This window comes from Xiphophorus hellerii, chromosome 14 (assembly GCF_003331165.1).
Source record: "Xiphophorus hellerii strain 12219 chromosome 14, Xiphophorus_hellerii-4.1, whole genome shotgun sequence".
Lineage (NCBI taxonomy): Eukaryota > Metazoa > Chordata > Actinopteri > Cyprinodontiformes > Poeciliidae > Xiphophorus > Xiphophorus hellerii.
Genome location: NC_045685.1, coordinates 23740125 through 23759611, shown reverse-complemented (window position 1 = coordinate 23759611; position 19487 = coordinate 23740125). Strand labels below are relative to the sequence as shown.

The 19487-nt window shown below is 38.7% G+C and overlaps 3 protein-coding genes across 12 annotated transcripts in view; all 3 read left to right on the top strand.

Annotated features, from left to right (window-relative positions):
- The window catches only part of LOC116733095 (oocyte zinc finger protein XlCOF6-like), a 778765-nt gene that overhangs the window by 622507 nt on the left and 136771 nt on the right, over positions 1 to 19487 (top strand). The window lies entirely within an intron of this gene.
- LOC116733105 (gastrula zinc finger protein XlCGF8.2DB-like) lies at positions 983 to 4080 on the top strand. Of its 6 annotated transcripts, XM_032583830.1 has the most exons (3): positions 1764 to 1825; positions 2067 to 2098; positions 2435 to 4080. In XM_032583830.1, the coding sequence occupies exons 2-3, from the start codon at positions 2083 to 2085 to the stop codon at positions 3160 to 3162; spliced, it is 744 nt and encodes a 247-aa protein (XP_032439721.1). In that variant the 5' UTR covers positions 1764 to 1825; positions 2067 to 2082; the 3' UTR covers positions 3163 to 4080. The 6 variants fall into 6 exon arrangements, with proteins under 6 accessions (XP_032439717.1, XP_032439716.1, XP_032439719.1 ...); XM_032583826.1 differs by adding an exon at positions 983 to 1434 and having other exon boundaries at positions 1519 to 4080; XM_032583825.1 differs by adding an exon at positions 983 to 1442 and having other exon boundaries at positions 1527 to 4080.
- LOC116733142 (uncharacterized) overlaps positions 10063 to 19487 on the top strand; it is a 43703-nt gene continuing 34278 nt past the window's right edge. For 2 of the 5 annotated variants that reach the window (XM_032583929.1, XM_032583928.1), the window contains exons 1-4: positions 10063 to 10431; positions 11696 to 11763; positions 15102 to 15157; positions 15270 to 15632. In XM_032583929.1, the coding sequence (XP_032439820.1) occupies positions 15103 to 15157; positions 15270 to 15632 (418 nt within the window). In that variant the 5' untranslated portion in view covers positions 10063 to 10431; positions 11696 to 11763; position 15102. The remainder of the gene's footprint in view (positions 10432 to 11695; positions 11764 to 15101; positions 15158 to 15269; positions 15633 to 19487) is intronic. The other 3 variants (XM_032583931.1, XM_032583930.1, XM_032583932.1) reach the window with 2 other exon arrangements.

Below are 19487 nucleotides of genomic sequence, written 5' to 3'. Positions count from 1 at the left end.
CCGCCAGTGAAACGCTCAAAACAACAGAGACGTTTGCAGTCCGGTTTATTAAGAATGGGGAAAAAAAGTTAAGTAATTTTTCGTTTACTTTTTTCCCAAGAACATAAATCAGCAACACTTAGCCTGGCAGCTAAAGGTAATACAGTGGGGGAAACCCTGCTTCTCAGTGGAGATAAGCTGAGCCTGACTGGACATAATGTGCCTGATGGTCACATGCAGAACTGATGGACCGGTTTGGAGTTGAGGTTGCAGTGCACAGCGGTCTCAACGTACAGCAGAGCGATGCGGAGGTGTGAAGGTCGATTGAGATTCCAGTTACAAAGAACTGCTGCTAATGCAAAGGAGGATTGATATGGACTTAGTCGAGCTGCTGTGTGAATATTTGTCAGGGAGCCACTCAGTTAACATATTGGCATTTTGTTTGCTCACCTGGATGTCCAGGACATGTTTTGACTGACATCTAGTTCATTAGAAGAATCACTTTTATCAAGTTATTTTTCCAAATGTAGAGTTAAATTGAGATACATATGTAGGATTTTTTTTTTTTTAAAACACAATAAAATTTTTTCCTCATGATCAGAAGATAAATTGGACCTGAACTCAGAATTACCAAAATCATTTATTTGCTAAATGCCAGACAACATTGGAAAAAATGTCCGTAATACGTTTTGACTGATTTTCACACATAAAAATGTATAATTTTAGAATAATTAAGAAAAAGCTGATTAGTTGCATCAAGGGATTTAAGTGAAGGGTTCATTGTTTGACTCGATATTAAAAGTTTTTGTTTTGTGTTTTGGTCCAGATCTCCGACATTGTTCTGTGTGTAAAGACGACGGGATTTTCAATGACCTCAGCAACCAGGAGGGGAACTTCACTTTAAAACAAGAGGAACCAGAACCTCTGCAGATAAAACAGGAACCAGAACCTCTGGAGATAAAACAGGAGCCAGAACCTCTGCAGATAAAACAGGAACCAGAACCTCTGGAGATAAAACAGGAGCTACAAGAACCAGAACATCAACAGCTCAAAGAGGAAGAGAAGCAACTCTGCATCAGTCAGGATGAAGAGCATCTTGTGCTGAAACAGGAGACTGATGACATTTTGGTGAATCCTCTTAATGTGCAAATAATCCACAATGAAACAGAACCACAGAGGAACCACCTCATCTCTCATGGCTCTGCTGAGGATGAGAGCCAAGATGGGGAAGGAAGCAATTCTGATGATCTAGGGAGAAAGAGATACAAAGAACAGAAACAAAAGGAGAAATATGAGAAAACCAAACTGCAGAAAGGTCAAACTGAAAGTTCCAAACAAAAAACAGACAAGAAAGCTCACACACAACAAAAACTATATTCTTGTAAAATCTGTGATGAAGCCTTTTCTCAAAGCAGTTTGTTGATGACACACATGACAACTCACACTGACAAGAACCCTTTCACATGTTCAACCTGTGGAAAAAGTTTCACACGCAGATCAAACTTACTTCGTCACATGATTTTCCACACAAGTAAGAACCCTTTCACATGTTCAACCTGTGGAAAAAGTTTCACACGCAGGTCAAACTTACTTCGTCACATGATTATCCACACAAGTAAGAACCCTTTCTCATGTGTGACCTGCAGAATAAGTTTCCAATGTAAAAGCAGTTTAACTAGTCACATGAAAATTCATAGAAGTGAGAAGCCTTTCACATGTTGGAGTTGTGGGAAAAGTTTTTGTCATAAAAGCAGTTTAATTATTCACATGAGGATTCATACAGGTGAGAAGCCTTTCTCATGTAGGACTTGTGAAAAAAGTTTCTGTCAAAAAAGCACTTTAATTAGTCACATAAGGATTCATACAGATGAGAAACCATTCTCATGTGGGACTTGTGGAAAAAGTTTTTGTCAAAAAAGCAGTTTAATTAGTCACAAGAGGACTCACACAGATGAGAAGCCTTTCTCATGTGAGACCTGTGGAAAAAGTTTTCGTCAAAAAAGCAGTTTAATTAGTCACATGTGGACTCATACAGATGAGGAGATTTTCTCATGTGGGAGTTGTGGAAAAAGTTTCCGTCACCAAAGCAGTTTAACTATTCACATGAGGGTTCATACTGGTGAGAAACCTTTCTCATGTAGATCTTGTGGAAAAGGTTTCCATGATGGAAGCAGTTTAACTATTCACATGAGGACTCATACAGGTGAGAAACCTTTCTCATGCAGGACTTGTGGAAAAAGTTTCCGTCAAAAAAGCAGTTTAACTAGTCACTTGAGCACTCACACAGGTAAAAAGGCTTTCTCATGTAGGACTTGTGGAAAAAGTTTCTGTCAAAAAAGCAATTTAACTAGACACATGAGGACTCATACAGGTGAGAAGCCTTTCTCATGTAGGACTTGTGAAAAAAGTTTCTGTCAAAAAAGCAGTTTACTTATTCACATGAGGGTTCATACAGGTGAGAAGCCTTTCTCATGTAGAACTTGTGGAAAATGTTTCAGTCATAAAAGCAATTTAACTAGTCACAAGAGGACTCACACAGATGAGAAACCTTTCTCATGTAGAACTTGTGGAAAAAGTTTCCATCATAAAAGCAGTTTAACTAGTCACATGAGGACTCATACAGGTGAGAAACCTTTCTCATGTAGAACTTGTGGACAAAGTTTCCATCGTAAAAGCAATTTAACTAGTCACAAGAGGATTCACACAGATGAGAAACCTTTCTCATGTAGAACTTGTGGAAAAAGTTTCCATCATAAAAGCAGTTTAACTAGTCACATGAGGACTCATACAGGTGAGAAATCTTTCTCATGTAGAACTTGTGGAAAAAGTTTCAGTCATAAAGGCAATTTTACTAGGCACTTGAGCACTCACGCAGTTGCGAAGCCTTTCTCATGTAGGAGTTGTGGAAAAAGTTTCTGTCAAGAAAGCAGTTTAACTAGTCACATGAGGACTCATACAGGTGAGAAATCTTTCTCATGTAGGAGTTGTGGAAAACGTTTCAGTCAAAAAAGCAATTTAACTAGGCACTTGAGCACTCATTCAGGTGAAAAGCTTTTCTTGTGTGGGATATGTGGAAAAGGTTTCTGTCGAAAAGACAATTTATCTGTTCACATGACAACTCATACATGTGGTGTTTCTTATGTCCAACCTGTGGAAAAGGCTTCCTTCCAAATTGCCAGTTAACTTTTAACATGGGGACTCGTGCAGATGGAACTGCATAATCGGAACCTCAAGTACCAAGATTTTCAGTAACTCATTGTTTGGAAGCAGAGTAATTACAGCTGGATCACATTTTTATAGCGTAGCAGCGTAAAGAAGAAAGCATCTCAAAAAGGACGTTTATCTAAAATGTGCAACTTTCACTTTATTCTTTCAGTTTTATCTTATTTATGTAGAAGGGTTTTTAAGTGACATATTAAGTCTTACAAAGTTTTTAATGTTTTTGTCTAGTGAGATATTATTGGTTTGTTTCTTAAAAGGATCCACGATCAATTGAACATGGCCTAAATATATAATAATTTTCCTTTTAACTAAAAAATTCCTGTTTACTGTACGCCAAAACTCATAATTACTTCAAAAATGTTCGTCTTTTGTTATATTTTTCATGGAATTTGCCATTTTTTTGTTTGATGGGTTTAAAAAGACGTTGCTCATCGCTGTTTTGGCTGGACATAGCTGGGCAGTTGGACCACTGTACATCATTTACCCAGAATGCATTGCAGCATGAACAACACGGTGACTTTGGCGTGACAATATTTTTATTAAAATGTATAAAACCTAAACAGTCTACAGTATTATTACTGTATTGTTTTTACACCTAAATTAAATATTTCTCAAAGTCTATTGTTGCTGTTTCTATGTTCACTGTTAGGTTGCAATTTAATTGTCTGTCAGGAATGATGTTTTTTTGTTTTTTTTATCTATATATGCTTTAGGTTTTCAGTATTTACTCTTCAGGTTCTGATTTTGGAAATACTGTTGATTTTATGATGACAACAAAGCAGGCAGAAGGTTTGATAAGTTATGATGAAACCTGAGATGTTTTTCCTTTTTTTATGAAAGATCTGCATGAACTTTATTCTTGTTATATGTGCTCTAGACACATATAACAATATGAGTAAATTTACTCATAATTTATACATATGAGTAAATTTATTTTTACCCATTTGTGTTTTTTTATTTATCTGTATTTGAGAATTTGTTTAGTATTTATGATGTTAGTAAATGTATTGGTTATATACTGTAGATTAAATTTCAGTTATAGATGTAACTAGCAAAAACTGTTTGTTTTTTATTTGTAATTCTTTGTTTTTGAAGCATTGAGAAGATTACAAAAGCTTGATTTCACCTCAAGGTCACAGTTCCAGTCTGTGATCAATTACAAAATTCCTCCTCTTTACCATTTACAAAAACAGAATACAAAGAGGGGACAAGTGGGTATTATTTTGAAAATACATTACTTTTGTGTATAAGGAAATTATACAGCCGACAGATTCTTCCATAATTGAAATCTGATACAGATGTTTTGCATTGTCAGGTAGAAATTCTGAATTATTTTTTTTAAATTTTTTTCTCCGAAGAGTTTTTGCGGCGCTAGAGGCTCGTATTTTTTAGACAGTATGCAGACAGGAAGGAGGGATGAGAAGACATGCGGCAAAGGTCGTTGGGACCGGGAGTCGAACCCGCGACGTCCGCGTCGAGGACCAAGGCCTCCAAACGTGGGGCGTGCTAACCCCCTGCGCCACCACAGCACGCCCCAAAGGTGGTGAATTTAAAAGGTATTCTTGTATTAGAGATATTTTCAATATTTGTGTGTATTCCTGTCCAATATTGTCTTATAACTGTACAGTCCCAAAGTATATGCCAGTGGTTGTGTTCTGTGTTTCCACATTGTCTCCAGGACTTCGGCTTCTCCTGGTTCAACACATTTTTTGTTTTGATGTAATGAAAAATATAATCAAGTTAAATTCTCCATGAATATAAATTTATACATTTCCAAGCAGTCGAGCAAAAGCCATGCCATTCTTCTTCTGTGGTTTCATTTTACTTTTCCCATTTTGTTTTCACATATGAAGTTTACTGTATTTTGTAGTCATAGATCTTTTATATAGACCGTGATTTAATAAGTTTTTATTAGAACACAAAGGTATTTCAATAAGGTTTGGTCCCATTTAAGTTTTAATTTTCCACACAAAGAATTTTGAGGATTATAATTAAATGTCAATATCTGTGTTTTATTCACATTCAGCGTATACACCACAAACTCACCAAATCTGCTCAAGCTTTGAAATAGTGCAGGCAGTGATGTGTTTTGTTCACTTTTGTATTCCAACGATGGGTTGCACCAACCAGTCGACTGGTCGATTCTTTAGTCTGCAATGACTCGTCACAATCGCGTGACAAAACAGATTTTTCCAAGAAGATGAATTGTGTCATTTTGTCAGACAGTTATAATTGTATAAAAATGTGAATAATTTACCAAAGGGGTTCTGAAACTCCAGCAAAAGCTACTGGAATATGAAATACAGTGGATAAAACGGGCGCCTCGCATACAAATGCTCCGTTGCATCGGCTCTTCAAGGATCAAGCTGACTGGATAGCTCAATAGATAAGGCATCAGTATATCACCCGAGAGGGCGGGGGTTCGAATCCAGTCTGGGTCCTTAGGCAAGACCATTCAAGCTACTGCCTACCTCATACCATGAGAGATACTAATATGCATAACATGCCGGCTCAGACGTCGCCCGGCCAAACAAGGTCTGCATCAGGTGTTGGGGAACCAGAGCACCTTGATGACAAATGGGCTACTGGAACAAGACGGAAATGGGCGATGTGGATGTTGGAATGCTACTACTCAAGTAACCCTAATCAGAGAGGTTACATGCAAAGACTGGTGAAGGAATGGTTACTTCGACATCCCCAGTCAACACTAAGCGCTAAACAACTAGTAGCTCAGTGTTCCAACATCCGCAAACGGCAACTGCTATCACAACTTGAGACTGACGAGATACAACACAAATGCTATGGCAAAAAGGAGGAACCTGGATGTCACGGCCCCATTGAGCGAATCATGACCCCATCTACAACTCAACTCATCTACAACTTGAGACACTTGGCTATAAGGGTATTGCAGTTGGCTCCAATACCCTTGAAGCCAACTGCAAACCACTTGCACAAGTGTCCATCAAATGTGGCATATACCAAGGAGCCAAATTATCAACAAGACTGGCTCAGTCACCTTCTCTACATGGATGACATCAAGCTGTAGTCACCTCACTGATCCACACCACCAGGATCTACAGCACGGACATTGGGATGTCATTCGGACTAGAGAAGTGTGGTCGGCTGATCAGTACAGAAGGGGTCTCACTCCCAGAAGGAACAATAGCAGACATAGAGGACAGTTACAAGTACCTATGTATACCACAAGCAAATGGCAACCTCGATGAGGTCACAAGGAAAGGAGCCACAGCTAAATACCTCCAACGAATAAGGCAAGTCCTGAGAAGCCAGCTCAATGGCAAGAACAAAATCCGTGCGATAAACAGCTATGCCCTGCCAGTAATCAGATACCCTGCTGGAATAATTAGCTGGCCAAAGGAGGCACCCTGAGACTGTACACGAGCCGCAAGGAAGGAGGCAGAGGACTAGTGAGTGTGAGAACCACAGTCCAGGACGAAACAACTAAGATCCATAAATACATCTGATTCATCTCATACAACAACAACAATCTGCTGGCTCTATTTCCCATCTCATAGAACTTTTGTTTGGAGAACCTCAGTGCTCCCTCCCCTTTTTTATGTAAGAACTTCATCAAGCTCTTTTCTAATCCTTTAGAATGTCATCTCCTCCTTTATGCTTATGTTCAATTTCTAGTTGTTTTATTTTATTTTCAAGTCTTGTTTGTTCTTCCATGCATTGTTTCTTAAGTCTGGAAGATATCTGTATCATTTTTCCTCTTAATACTGCCTTAGCTCCACTCCACATCATAGGTGGAGTTACTGATTCATTATCATTTATTTCTAAATATTCAGTCAAATGTTGTTTCAGTTCCTGAATCACTGATGTATTAGTGAGCAATGATACGTTTAGTCTCCAGTATCTAAAGGGGGTATCTTTACTTAAGTTTAATTGTAGAGTAACTGGAGCATGATCACTCAGAGTTATTGATTCAATACTACAGTCAATTACTTTATAAAAGTATTTTTGAGGTATGCAGAAGAAGTCTATCCTTGAATAGCTATTATGAATTTTCGAAAATAAAGTAAAATCCTTTTTGCTTGGGTTTTTAGATCTCCATGGATCCCCCAGTCCCAGTTCAGTTATCATATTTTTAAGTATTTTTGTTTTTCTGCTCTGTCCCCCTATCTCTGCCAGCTTCCTATCCATTTTGCCATCCTGTATTGCGTTAAAGTCTCCTCCAATTATTAATATGCCTTTAGCATTCTCTGCAATTATATTAGCTATTTCTTTAAAAAAGGATTCGTCACATTCGTTAGGAGCATAAACATTTAAAATAGATATCTCCTCCTCCCACATCCGGCCCAGCACCAAGACTCTCCCCATCCTGTCCTGAATGACTTTTTCTGCAGAAAAGGCCAATGATCTGTTAATATAGTTTATCTTTAAATGAATAAAAACTGTTTGTGGTTTATTGCTTCTTTTGTATTTAGATATTTTACATATTGTATTTACTACTGATTACAAGACAGACATTCTGCATTCTGTTGGCTTTGTATCTAATAAAGTTCTGTATTTTATTTAAGATCAGCTTTATTGATATATTTTATATTAGGGTGACCAAACGTCCGTATTTCCCGGGACATGTCCGTATTTCACGTCCTGTCCCGGGCGTCCCGGGTTTTTTTTAGAAAGTGAGGAAATGTCCTGTTTTTTAAAATTTCCTTCATTGGACCATTAAATTTACAGGCACTAGGGCACGGCGCACTGCGCTGCGTGTGACGTAATCCCTGAGCCGCGTCAGTGCGGGCAGCCATGTTCTTTATCAGAAGATAGATAGCGTGGCTGTCAGTACGCCAACAACATGCCAAAGCGCAAATGAATGGAGTTTCCCCGCTTTTAGTGCCCCCCCCCCCCCCCAACGTATAATAATTTGTTATGATTAAAAATAATTCAGCGAACTGCAGAAACCGATTCCGTGGAATAAACAGGTGGTTGATCATCTACGGCTCCTTTAAGAGAAACAGGAGGAATGATGACGTAGCAATGGTCTCCTCTAGTGATGTGTCGGTTGCGAATGATCCGGCTCTAAGAGCCGGCTCTTTGAAGTGAACGATTGGAACCGGCTCCACAATGGGAGCCGTTTTAGGATCCTGTTTGGGAGCCGGGTTTTTTCCTACAGTATATCGCTGTCTCTCCGCCTCCCTGTCGTTGTGCTTGTGCTCTGCAAGTGCCAGAGCCGATAGTTTTTCCCCACATCGTTTTTTTTTGTCCTGCGGTGCCTCGCTGTCTCTCCCCCCCTTCTCCCTCTCCTTGCGCGTTTTGCTCTTCTGCCAGTGCTAGAGCGGAGAGTTTTTTTCCCTCGGTCCACTGCCCTCATGTCAAGCGTGTGCTCCACACATCTGACCAATCACACACAGTTTCAATTAATAATGTGGCGGGAAAACACTGAAAAAAAAAAGTTTATCTCCACTTTTTTTGTGGAAACGGCAGGCAATTGGCCAAGCTGTATAGCCTTCGTCGGCAGGTGTTTATGTACAGACACTCACTCAGCGGTCAAGAAGCACAGAAAGAAGGGGAGTCAGTGTGAGAACTGAATAGGTGAAAATAAATGAGTGACAGAAAACGGAGCAAGATTTGGACTCATTTTAATGCTACATCAAGCTCCAGGGCAGAGTGCAGACTGTGCAAAGTCAGCATTTCCTATCGTGCAGGCTCGACAAACAACCTGCACAGGCACATGCTGACATCACACGCATCAGTATTGCTGGAGGAGTCGAGGCCAGAAGGGGAACCACAACCTTCTGACAGCGCGAGTGCAACAACTACTGCAGCTGCTTCTTCAGGTGCAAGAACATCAACTGCTCCTTCGGCAACAATGTCTGCCCCCATTCCTACATCCCAGCCTGGATCCCACCTTCCTGCATCCACAACCCAGAGCTCTATGAAGCAGTTCCTGCAGAAGTCTCTAACTCCAGCAAGACAGAGCGCAATCGATGAGGAGCTTGCCAAGATGGTGGCACGTGATTTCCAGCCCTTTTCCATTGTAGAGGATGTCGGATTTAGGAGTTACTGCCATGCCCTCAATCCCATGTATGCCCTCCTCAGCCGAAAAACCCTGTCACAGAAAATAATCCCAGGCCTATATGATGCAGTACGGGCCTCCCTGCAAGAAAGGGTGAAGAGAGCCTCAGCTGTATGCTTGACCACTGACTGCTGGACATCCCGCTCCGCCACATAATTTATGTCTGTCACCTGCCATTTCATTGAAAACTACAGTATGGTGTCATCTCTGCTGGACTGTTTTGAGTTTAGTGACGGGCACACATCCGAAAACCTGGCAGAAGAGCTCCTCCGAGTGGCAAGAGAGTGGGGGGGTGGAAAACAAAGTTGTGTGTTGTGTCACAGACAATGCAGCCAACATTACAAGAGCCATCCAGCTGTTGAAATGGACACACCATCCATGCCTGGCACACACCATTAATCTATCTGTGAGAAATGCTCTGAGGGCTATGAAGCCCACTGTGGACAAAGTGAAGGCAATAGTGGAATTTTTCCACCGAAGCACAGCAGCCACCCAAAAACTTAAATCCACCCAGAAGCAGATGTCTATGGCAGAGCTTAAGCTCAAACAGGAGTGTGTCACCCGCTGGAATTGTACATTCCATATGATCCAGCGAATGCTTGAATCAAAGGATGTGGTTATCGCAACACTGGCAGTGATCAATGCACCTGTGGCTCCTCTCAGCCAAGAGGAGTGGGAGGCTCTGCAAGAGGCCTGCAGTGTCCTGGAGCCCTTGGACCAGGTCACAGTGGAGGTCAGCGCAGAGAGGTACAGTGTTCAAACATCATCTCATTGAACTTTACTATAATATTACTATGATACCTATTAAAATTTAATTTATTTTAAGTTATTTTTGTGGAAGTGGTGCTATTTTGTGATAATTTAATTGGTTATAATAAAAGGTTTATTTATAAAGCATTGTTATGCGGCATTTTTACTCATCATAAGTGCTTAACAATGTCAATAATGAAACAAAATATTATAAAATTAGGTTTAAGCTATTAATTAATTAATTAATAATGTCAAAAATATATATGGGGAGCCGTTTGGGAGCCGAAAGAGCCGGCTCTCCACAGTAAGAAGAGCCATTAGAGCCGCATCTCGAAAAGGAGCCGAAAATCCCATCACTGGTTTCCTCAACCTCTTCCGGAAACAGGAATTTCGGGAACATTTTCTTCTCTGATCTTCAACACAGAAGATCTGAAACGGTCAGTTTTTATTCATGTTTGCAGATTTAAAGAGTTTAGAAAATTCACACATTAAAGGAAGGTTTAGTTGATGGTGGAACAAAGTTTTAGCAGCAATATTAGTACAATTCTTCATGTTTCTGTTCAAGTTTGTTTCGCTCTTATTACATAACATATCTTTATATTAATAACAACGGTATAAACTCTGTAGAGGTTTTGACTAAACAGATTAAACAAAGCAGAATTTCTCGCCATGTGTTGATTTTCGTAATACGGGCCTATTTTACGTGACTGCGCTGTTTTTTTTTCATGAAGATTTCGGTGCAAAGGTCATTTCAGCTTTTAATTATTAAATATTTACTATGTATATATGCATATTTTCTTCTCTATGCGTCATGTTTGCTGAAAAAACGTCCGTTTTTGTGTAATAGCGATTATTACAGAAACGCCCAGTTAAGAAAGATGTTTAGTTTCTGTTTGATCAAACAAGTTTTTGACACTTTTATACTAATTACCAGCTTCTCGTTTGTTTTCTGCATGAGTTTTTAAACTAAAACTAAACTTTAAGCTAAACTAAATAAGCGTCTGCAGATCTGATCAGTCTAAGTGAAACATTTTATAATCCTCCGTTTTGTTCTTCATCTGGACGCCATATTGAAATGACTACACCTCTATAATTATCATGTGATCAGAGTGAATAGTAACTTGTTACATTAACTTGAGTAACTTTTTAGAACAAATGTACTTTTAGGAGTTTTTATTACTTCGCCATCATTTTTACTTGAGTAATTTTATTCTGAAATGTTTCTAACTTGAGTAAAATCTCTGGATTTTCTACCCACTGAATGAAAACCAAACATGTTTTAACCAAGAATTCAAACACAGACACACACCTGCAGTTTTTGTTAAAGCTTCATAAGTTTTTTATGGAAAGAAACTGATTTGGAAAATATATATATATATATTTATATATTTTACCTAATTATGTTATTTTATTGTTACTCATATAAATTATTGTCATTTTTGTCCTTAAAATACCAAAAGTTCCACAAAACTTTAAATTTTGGTCTGTCTGACGATGTAATTTTAAAATATTAAATGATTGATAATTTGATCAGTTTCTCAGTACTTGAGTTGAGTTTTTACCAAATACTATTTTACTTTTTCTTGAGTAAAAATATGTTGAAGTAGTGCTACTGCTACTTGAGTACAATTTTCGGTTCTCTGCATGTGATGACTTGGAGAAATAATGTCTATAATTAATGTGTTTTATTATTTCTAACAGAGCATCAATGCTGAACTGGACCACCTCCTCTCTCCTGCTGGTTCTGATTCTGTGTTCTGCTGCTCTGGGTGAGAATCTGATTTTATCTGAAAATATGACTGAATGTTTTAAACTGAACTTTAACTCAGAGCATGAAGGACGTCTCAGGTTTCTTTAGGAATAATTACACTCTAAGTTAGCAGATCTGATATCACTGGATCTATTTCCTGTCAGGTTTTTGATCAGAACTTTTCATCTGAGCCGTGAAATAAAATTTTACCTGAAGCTTCATGAGAAAATGTTTTAAATCGTCCGTCAGCGTCTGAAACATCAAATCCTGGATATTTAAGGTTTAATTTTAAGATGAACCCAAACCCAGCTAAACATGCAGGACAGCCGTCCACTGGGGACAGGAACTGGACACATCACTGCTGCTCATGCCATGTTCTACCAGCTCTCCATCTAACGGGTTAATTGAGTTTCCTAAATCTGCTGGGATTTATCCTGTCCAGAACTGAAGTAAACTCTGTTTAAGCTGGTTTTGAGCAGCGATTCGCCTGGTTCCTGACGAACTACATCCAGGTGTCCCAACCTTCTTCCCCCTGTGAATTAGCCAGACTGATCAGCCTGCAGCCAACTAGTTTCACAGAGCACACCTGTTAACGGTCGCTCCTTCTCTAAATTACAGCTTGCTCTTGTTACTGAACCAGGTTGGTTTTAGTGACTCAGTGAGTCCCAAGGATGATGTTTTACATTTGGGCTACCAGCAACCTATAAAACATTTTCCACTTTTTCCTCTCCAGAATCAAACATCATAGCTATTTTACAACCATCAAAGAACTTTAAGGTGACTCATTAACTGAATGTCCACAACATCTTTTAGATTTTCTTTATGCTAAATATTTTATTAGTAAGGCATTTTTGCAAGGGTCAGTACAGCTTAATTCAGAAATAATCAAATAAGTAAAATCAATCATCTAGTCTGTCTTTCCCTAATGCTGACACTGAGAACTAAAAAAGGGAACCTTTGAGAGAGACGGACGGAGTTTGGCGTTTCGAACCCCAGACCTGGCCTGATGATGATGAAGGTGTTGCAGGAGGAGGAGAAGTTGATCGATGAAGGCCGGGATCTCTGTAGGTCTGATGAGCTTCTTCTCCGCATGGATGGTGAGGTCACACAGGACTTGGTGCTGGCAGGAAGGAAGGCACCAGTTCTTCGTCTTTGCCTTTATCTTCATCTTTGTCTTTGGGGTCTGAACCCAGCCGATGAGAGAAGTGCGATGTGAAGCCACATGTTGTGGGCCTGACAGGTTGGTCCCCATGAGCAGGACAGTCTTCAGCTCTGTGGCCCCGGCTCTTCTTCAGCTGCAGAGTTCTTTGTCCATCTCGATCTTGGCTCGAAGCTGCCTGGAGGATCCAACCAAAGTTTCCTCTTTTACTCTCACCTTTTATAGGGTTTATCCACCTTTTGGTGTGTTTGCATTGGCTAGCACTGATGCTGTGCTTGTTTCATTGGCTGACTGCTTAGACAGATGATCTCATATCCATCACTGTCTTACAGACATTTTGTCCTGATGTCTGTGCTCATGTCTCAGGGTTGATCAATCTGCTATGTCCATTGCCTGCACAACCTTTTCTCTGAAACGTTTACGTTGTTCAACAACCTGCTTCCAAATAAGGCGTTGATCATTTCTGCTCTCCTGTTAGTTCCCCTTTTCCCTTAACCCTTTCACCTACCATCCACCTCCAACATATCAGTGATGTTTAATTGCAGTTACAGCTTTTTACACCATTTCAAGTTACTTCCTCTTTTTCCAGGAAACCTGCTCTTCCTGTTTCATGACTCTTTCTGACTGACTATGATTTATTATGATTAGATAGAAAAAAGACGTAGAATTAAAGCAAAGTTTGCAGGAGACAAAAACAACACAAAGCAGATTTATTTTATTGACATTTAAGTCTACTGTTGGGCCTAGATGTCACTTGAGTGATTCATTTTAAAGATAACTTTATTTATTATTACTGTAAAACTTAAATCTTCAGCATGGGGAAAAGGGATGATCTTGGTTTCCATGACAGTTTCCTAAAGGAAACAGGAAGTAAAAAGCCTCAGCAGCCCAACCCCTCCCAGTGTGAGGCACGGTGGTGGAGGTGTGATGACGCGTCAGATTAACAGAACTACTTCATCACAGACCTGAAGTTGGCCCCCCACCTTCTTCAAATCAGAAAAAATTGGTGTCAAACGTTTGTGCTGGTTTGTGCAGCAACATTTTTTGTTTGTGCTGCTATCATTTTAAAGATATAAAGAAATGTTACTAGAGGTCATCAAAGGTCAATGAATATCAGTTTTTGCTGCACAAACGTAGCCGAGTTGATTGACACCAATTTTGTTTGATTTTATGAAGGTGGGGAGGCTGGTTGACCTTTGATGACCTCTAGAAACATTTCTTTATATCTTTAAAATGATAGCAGCACAAATGAAAATTTTTGCTGCACAAACTTTTGACACCAATTTTGTCTGATTTGAAGACGGTTTGGGTACCAACTTCACTCAGGTCAGCCACCGCAGTACTCAGAACAACTGGGGCCTCATATATAAATAAACCATATGTAAGCACAAGTCAGCATGTATAAAAAGGAAGGTGGCGTGAAAGTTTGCATAAATATTTTCCTATTTGGAATATTGTCTTTAAAATTTATTACTTTTACTTTTTGTGAAGTGGCCTTATGTGCCTTGATAGCACCTATTAAATAAAATATATAATTATCAGTATTATAAATGCTTATATTGCTACAAGCAAGGACTGTTGTCACGGTTACTGGGACACATGGTGACAGCCTTCTGGGCATTTATACTAATCTATATATGTATTTATGGGTGGCAACAGGGCGGAGCAGTAGCTGCGCTCTATTTTCCGCAAATTGGGATTTATAAACGAAAGGTCCGCAGGAATGTGCGTCCATATGGCTTTATACACCAGAATTATTTTGTGCGCTGCACTTTTCTAAATTTGTCCGCAAATGTTTTGTGAAAACTGAGCACTTTTATACATGAGGCCCCTGGAGAGGAGACAGAAAGGGAGGCCCCGTCTCTCACGTCATCAATGAAGAGAGTTAGGAATTGCCTTCATGTAAACCGTTACTCAGTTACTCTGCTGACCCTGCTGACCCTGCTGGCTCCCAGAGGAGGAATGCATCGACAAGAAGACAAAAAGAAAGACCAGCAAATGTTTTAGAGGAGAGAGATGATCTGTGCTGTGATTGATAAAATCCTGTAATAGAACAGCTACTGATCTTTATTTGTTTATGCCATGAGATAAGTATGATCTAAATGAAGTCAGGCTGAGTTATGAGTCCAGTTGTTCCTTGTATTGTTAGTGATGATGTTCCTGATGTTCTGCTGCCTCTCCTCCTCTTCCTCTCTCAGGATGAAGATGATCTCCAGGATCCTGCTGCTCCTCATCCTCAGCTCATGTCTCTGTGGTCAGTCTCCATCTTGTCTTTGTGACAGAAAGCTCTCTAGATGGAGCTGAAAGACTCCCATGTTCCAGTTCTCAGTGTGTCTGCTCCTCTCTTTCCCTCTCTGTCTCCTCAGCAGCAACATTTGTAGTGAATGTGACACAGAGCAGCTATCAGGCAGAGGAGAACCACAGCATCACTCTGGAGTGGACCTTCACCACCAAGACTCAGGGATCCTGGAGGGATCTGTTCATCTACTGCAGCTTGTTGGCTCCTCATAAAGAATCAGTTCTCTATCAGGTCCATGAAGGTGTTGAGTTTCCAGATTCTCAGGATGAACAGTTTTCAGGACGAGTCCAGATTGACAAAGACGTCCTCAGAGAAGGACGAATCAGACTCCAGGTGTCCAGACTGAGGACTGAAGACTCTGGTCAGTATCTGTGTGACGTGAAAACTGAAGATGGTTCCAGCAATGCTGAGGTTCTACTCAGCGTTACTGGTGAGTTATTTGGTCAGAGTTTGTTTTTTTTTAACTTTCTTTGAACTTTTTAGGTCTTTGTTGAGCATAAATAGAAACAGTTTTTTAGTGAAATGCTTTAGCCTCTCTTTATTAAAGCTTATGTTTGATCACATCTCTAAGCACTAGAGGTCAGTAAGTTGACCTCAACATAGAGTGGTGATTCTAGATCAAATTCACCTGGGAAGTCAGCTGATCTAATAGATGAAAACTGTGATTCTATCACAATACTGCTGAAGCCAAAAGTTCAACATCTTAATTTTATTTCATTATTAAAGTGAAACTGTGAAGGTAAAACATTAAATTGGTTCAAGGGATAAATTAGTTACAGTTTCTGTGCCAGCATATATCATCATCAGAAACATATTTAGCTATGAGGGTTCTGACCCTCTCGGTCCATTACCTCGGGCCAGCTCTGGTTAGAGGACCCAGAAATTGTAGTCCAGTCCAGAACTACTTTTTTGTGTGGAGTACCTCAAGGGTCAGTAATGAGACCAGTTTTATTTAATTTGTATATAAACAACATAAGCAAAGTGTCTAATGTATTAAATTTGTGTTATTTGCTGACGACACAAATATTCTAGTCTCTGGTGAAAACTTACAACTTCTTTCCATAGAAATCAGTAAATTAAAGAAATGGTTTGACAATAACAAATTATCACTAAATTTGGACAAGACTAAAATCATGGTTTTTGGAAACTGCTACAAAAATACTAAAATTCAAGTTCAGATAGAGGGTGTAACTCTAGACAGGCTTTATGTTAATAAGTTTCTCAGTGTAATAATAGATGACAAAGTCAGTTGGAAATATCATATTAAACATTTACAGAATAAACTAAGCAGGAGCAAATCAATCCTGGCTAAAGCTAGACATGTTCTGAATAACAGAATAATATAATGTAGAGTTATTCTATATAACTCTCTGATTTTGCCATATTTAACATATTGTTCAGAGGTGTGGGGAATTATTGCAAAAGCTCTTTACAGCCACTAAATATCCTACAGAAACGAGCCGTTAGAATCATCCATAATGTTGGTTATTATGAGCAAACAAACCCGTTAGTATTAAAATCTAGAATCCTTAAATTTGAAGAGCTTTAATTTAAAATGACTCAAATCATGTTTAAGGCATCTGTTGCCCACTCAAACAATAGTGATGTCGAGACATGCGGTGGTTGTAAATTTTCTTTAGTTTCATTTTTTACTGAAAATACAAACAACATTCATAAATCCGACGTGAGTCAAACTATGGCTGCTATGTTCTACTGAGCTTCTTCAGCACAGAAACTTAGGACCCAAGGCTGCCCTAAGCGCCTGTTCAAAACTGATCCCTTTCTAAACTCATTTCACTCTCAGCCAGAATAATTACCAACATATTTATGAATGTTCAGCTTAACATGGACAATGAAACACAGAGCTTTATAATAGCAAAACAAAATATTCATAGGAAAGAAAATAGAATCATATTTTAATGGAAGAGGGTTTTGGGGGATTCCTTGGTCTAAAGTCCCCAGCAACTGGTCCCTCACACATCTAATAAAGTTCAGCCTGAGCTCATAGAGAGCCTGTTTTCTGAAAGAGATGGGGATATTACCGGTACTTAAGGGGAAACTCAAACTTAAGGATTTGTAGAAAAAGCTTTTTTATTTCAATTCATGGGGTAAAGTTATGAACAAGTTAAATGAGGAGTTAAAACAAAGTCTAAATTTATTACAATTTAAAAGTAAATAAGTAGGTCATTTTCACAAGATGTAGAAATATGAGAGAGAGTTAGCACTAATGTGTACATTGAGGCTGACACATATGAATGTGTGGCTATAGATGTTTGGATTTAGACATATCTAAACCCAAATAAAAATTAATTAACCTATTTATTTTTTTAATGTATTTATTAATGAGGATCCATCTGAAAATATTGTATGAGTTTTTGGGGTAGAAGTTCATAAGTTTCTTATTTCTTCCTACTTCTTTTCAAGCAAGTTAAGATTTCTGTGGTACAACAAAGAAATCTTAACATTTCAAATAAAGATTTAAAGGAAATAGCAAGATTACTTTGTAAAAGTGCATAAAATAATCTTTATTGTTGTATTACTGTTACATTTCATGCTATGAGTTTTATGCTATAGTTTTTGTGTTTGCGCTCGTTTTGTGCATCTCACCAATCTTTACTCAAGTAGAAGTAAAAATTAACTGTCCAAGAAATGTATTAAGCTTTAATTAAGTAAAAGTAAAACAGTATTTTGTAACAATGCGACTAAAGTACCAAGTTACTGTCCACCTGATTTTAATATTTTTAAAGTGTCATCAGACAGACAAGAATATGAGGCCATGTTCAAATGTATATATTAAGTTTTGAGTATTTTAAAGAAAAAAACCTTTTATACTAATGCAGGCTTAAGGCCTTTAGGTCTGTCTGTTGTGTTTTTGGTTAAAACATGTTTGTTTTTCATTTAGTGAAGTTACTCAAAGGGTGGAGTAGCAAGACATTTTACTCAAATAAAAGTAAATAGCATGATAGAGTAAAACTACATCCAAAGGTATTTTGTCCCCAAAGATTTTTACTCATTTTTGGTGGAATATGTAAAATTTTAGTGGTGACATTTTTCCACCAAATGGGTGGAAAAATAAGGCCAAACATAAACTTTGATTAATTGTTAATTAAAGTCAAGAGCATTTGTCTTCTGCCTGTTTTATGGCTTGATAGGAATTAAGTTATTCAGACACTTAAACCACATTAAGCTATGAATGCTGGGGATGCAGTTCCTATAGTCCACTGGTGAAACTGGAATCCATCAGGTGTCTGTCTGTGGGAAGTCGTGACAGTAGCACCACAGGCAGCACCGATCTGTAGTGGGTTGGTGCGATCCTTATTGTTACAGAAACAGTTTATCCACCATCATCGATAGTCATGCTAACTAGCTGAGCTTTCATATCAAGCATCCCTGTGGTGAACCAGCTGTAACAAAGCAGAGAGAAAGTAGGAGGGTTTGTGCAGCGTATACACAAAGTGATTGTTAGCGCTATAACCTTCCTCATGGCTCTGATTGGTTGTTTCTCACAGAGCAGTGTATTTCTGCAGATCGTAGTAGGACCATAGAGCAGTGGAGCTGGATGTTTTCACAGAGTGTCTCATGTTATGCTGTCAGGACATAGTGATAGTTTTTAGAAATAAGATGCGTTTCTTTTTTTTTTTCAGAAAAAACATCTTATATCTCTAAGATGATTAAATAATTAAATTATAAAAGGATTTAAACCAACTGAAAAGTTTGAATAACTGAATAAAATACATTCATCAACAAATAACAAGAATCTTTGTTAGATAATTTAAAGCAAATTATTTCTGGTTCTAACAACAGTTCTTGTTTTAAGGTCCAGGGGCCTCATGTAGAAATCATGCATGCACGCAAAAAATGTGTGGCGCCATATTTTACGCACAAGTCGGCATGTATAAAAATTTACTTTGCATCAAAGTTTGCGTCAATATTTGCACATATCTTCCCTGGTGTGGAAATATGCGGCTGCCACAAAAACCTTTTCTGTGAACAATAAGAGAAACATTTTATCCTTAAACCTTTACACAAGGAGCAGCCAATCAGGTTTGTCACTAGTCCAGGAATAAAGCAATAAACGAACATGACTCAGGACGTCCTAGTACTGCAGAGTTGCTTGTCGCTTCATTCCTTAGGTTGCATTAAAGAGAGATATTATAGGCAGTAAAGAAGCAGAAATATCTCTGGGTTTTCTGAAGGTTAAAAAGGCAGGAAAACAGAAACAAAAAGCACTGACCCTCCACTGGTTCTGTTTTAAATCTGGCCTCTTTGGGAACCTCACAGTTTT

What these genes read in the sequence shown, in the direction of transcription:
- LOC116733105 (XM_032583826.1), top strand. Translation starts at nt 1,402, where the DNA reads ATGACACACATGACAACTCACACTGACAAGAAC. An exon ending in CAACTCACACTGACAAGAAC is followed by an intron (nt 1,435 to 1,518) that starts CCTTTCACATGT and finishes ACAAGTAAGAAC; the next exon opens with CCTTTCACATGTTCAACCTG.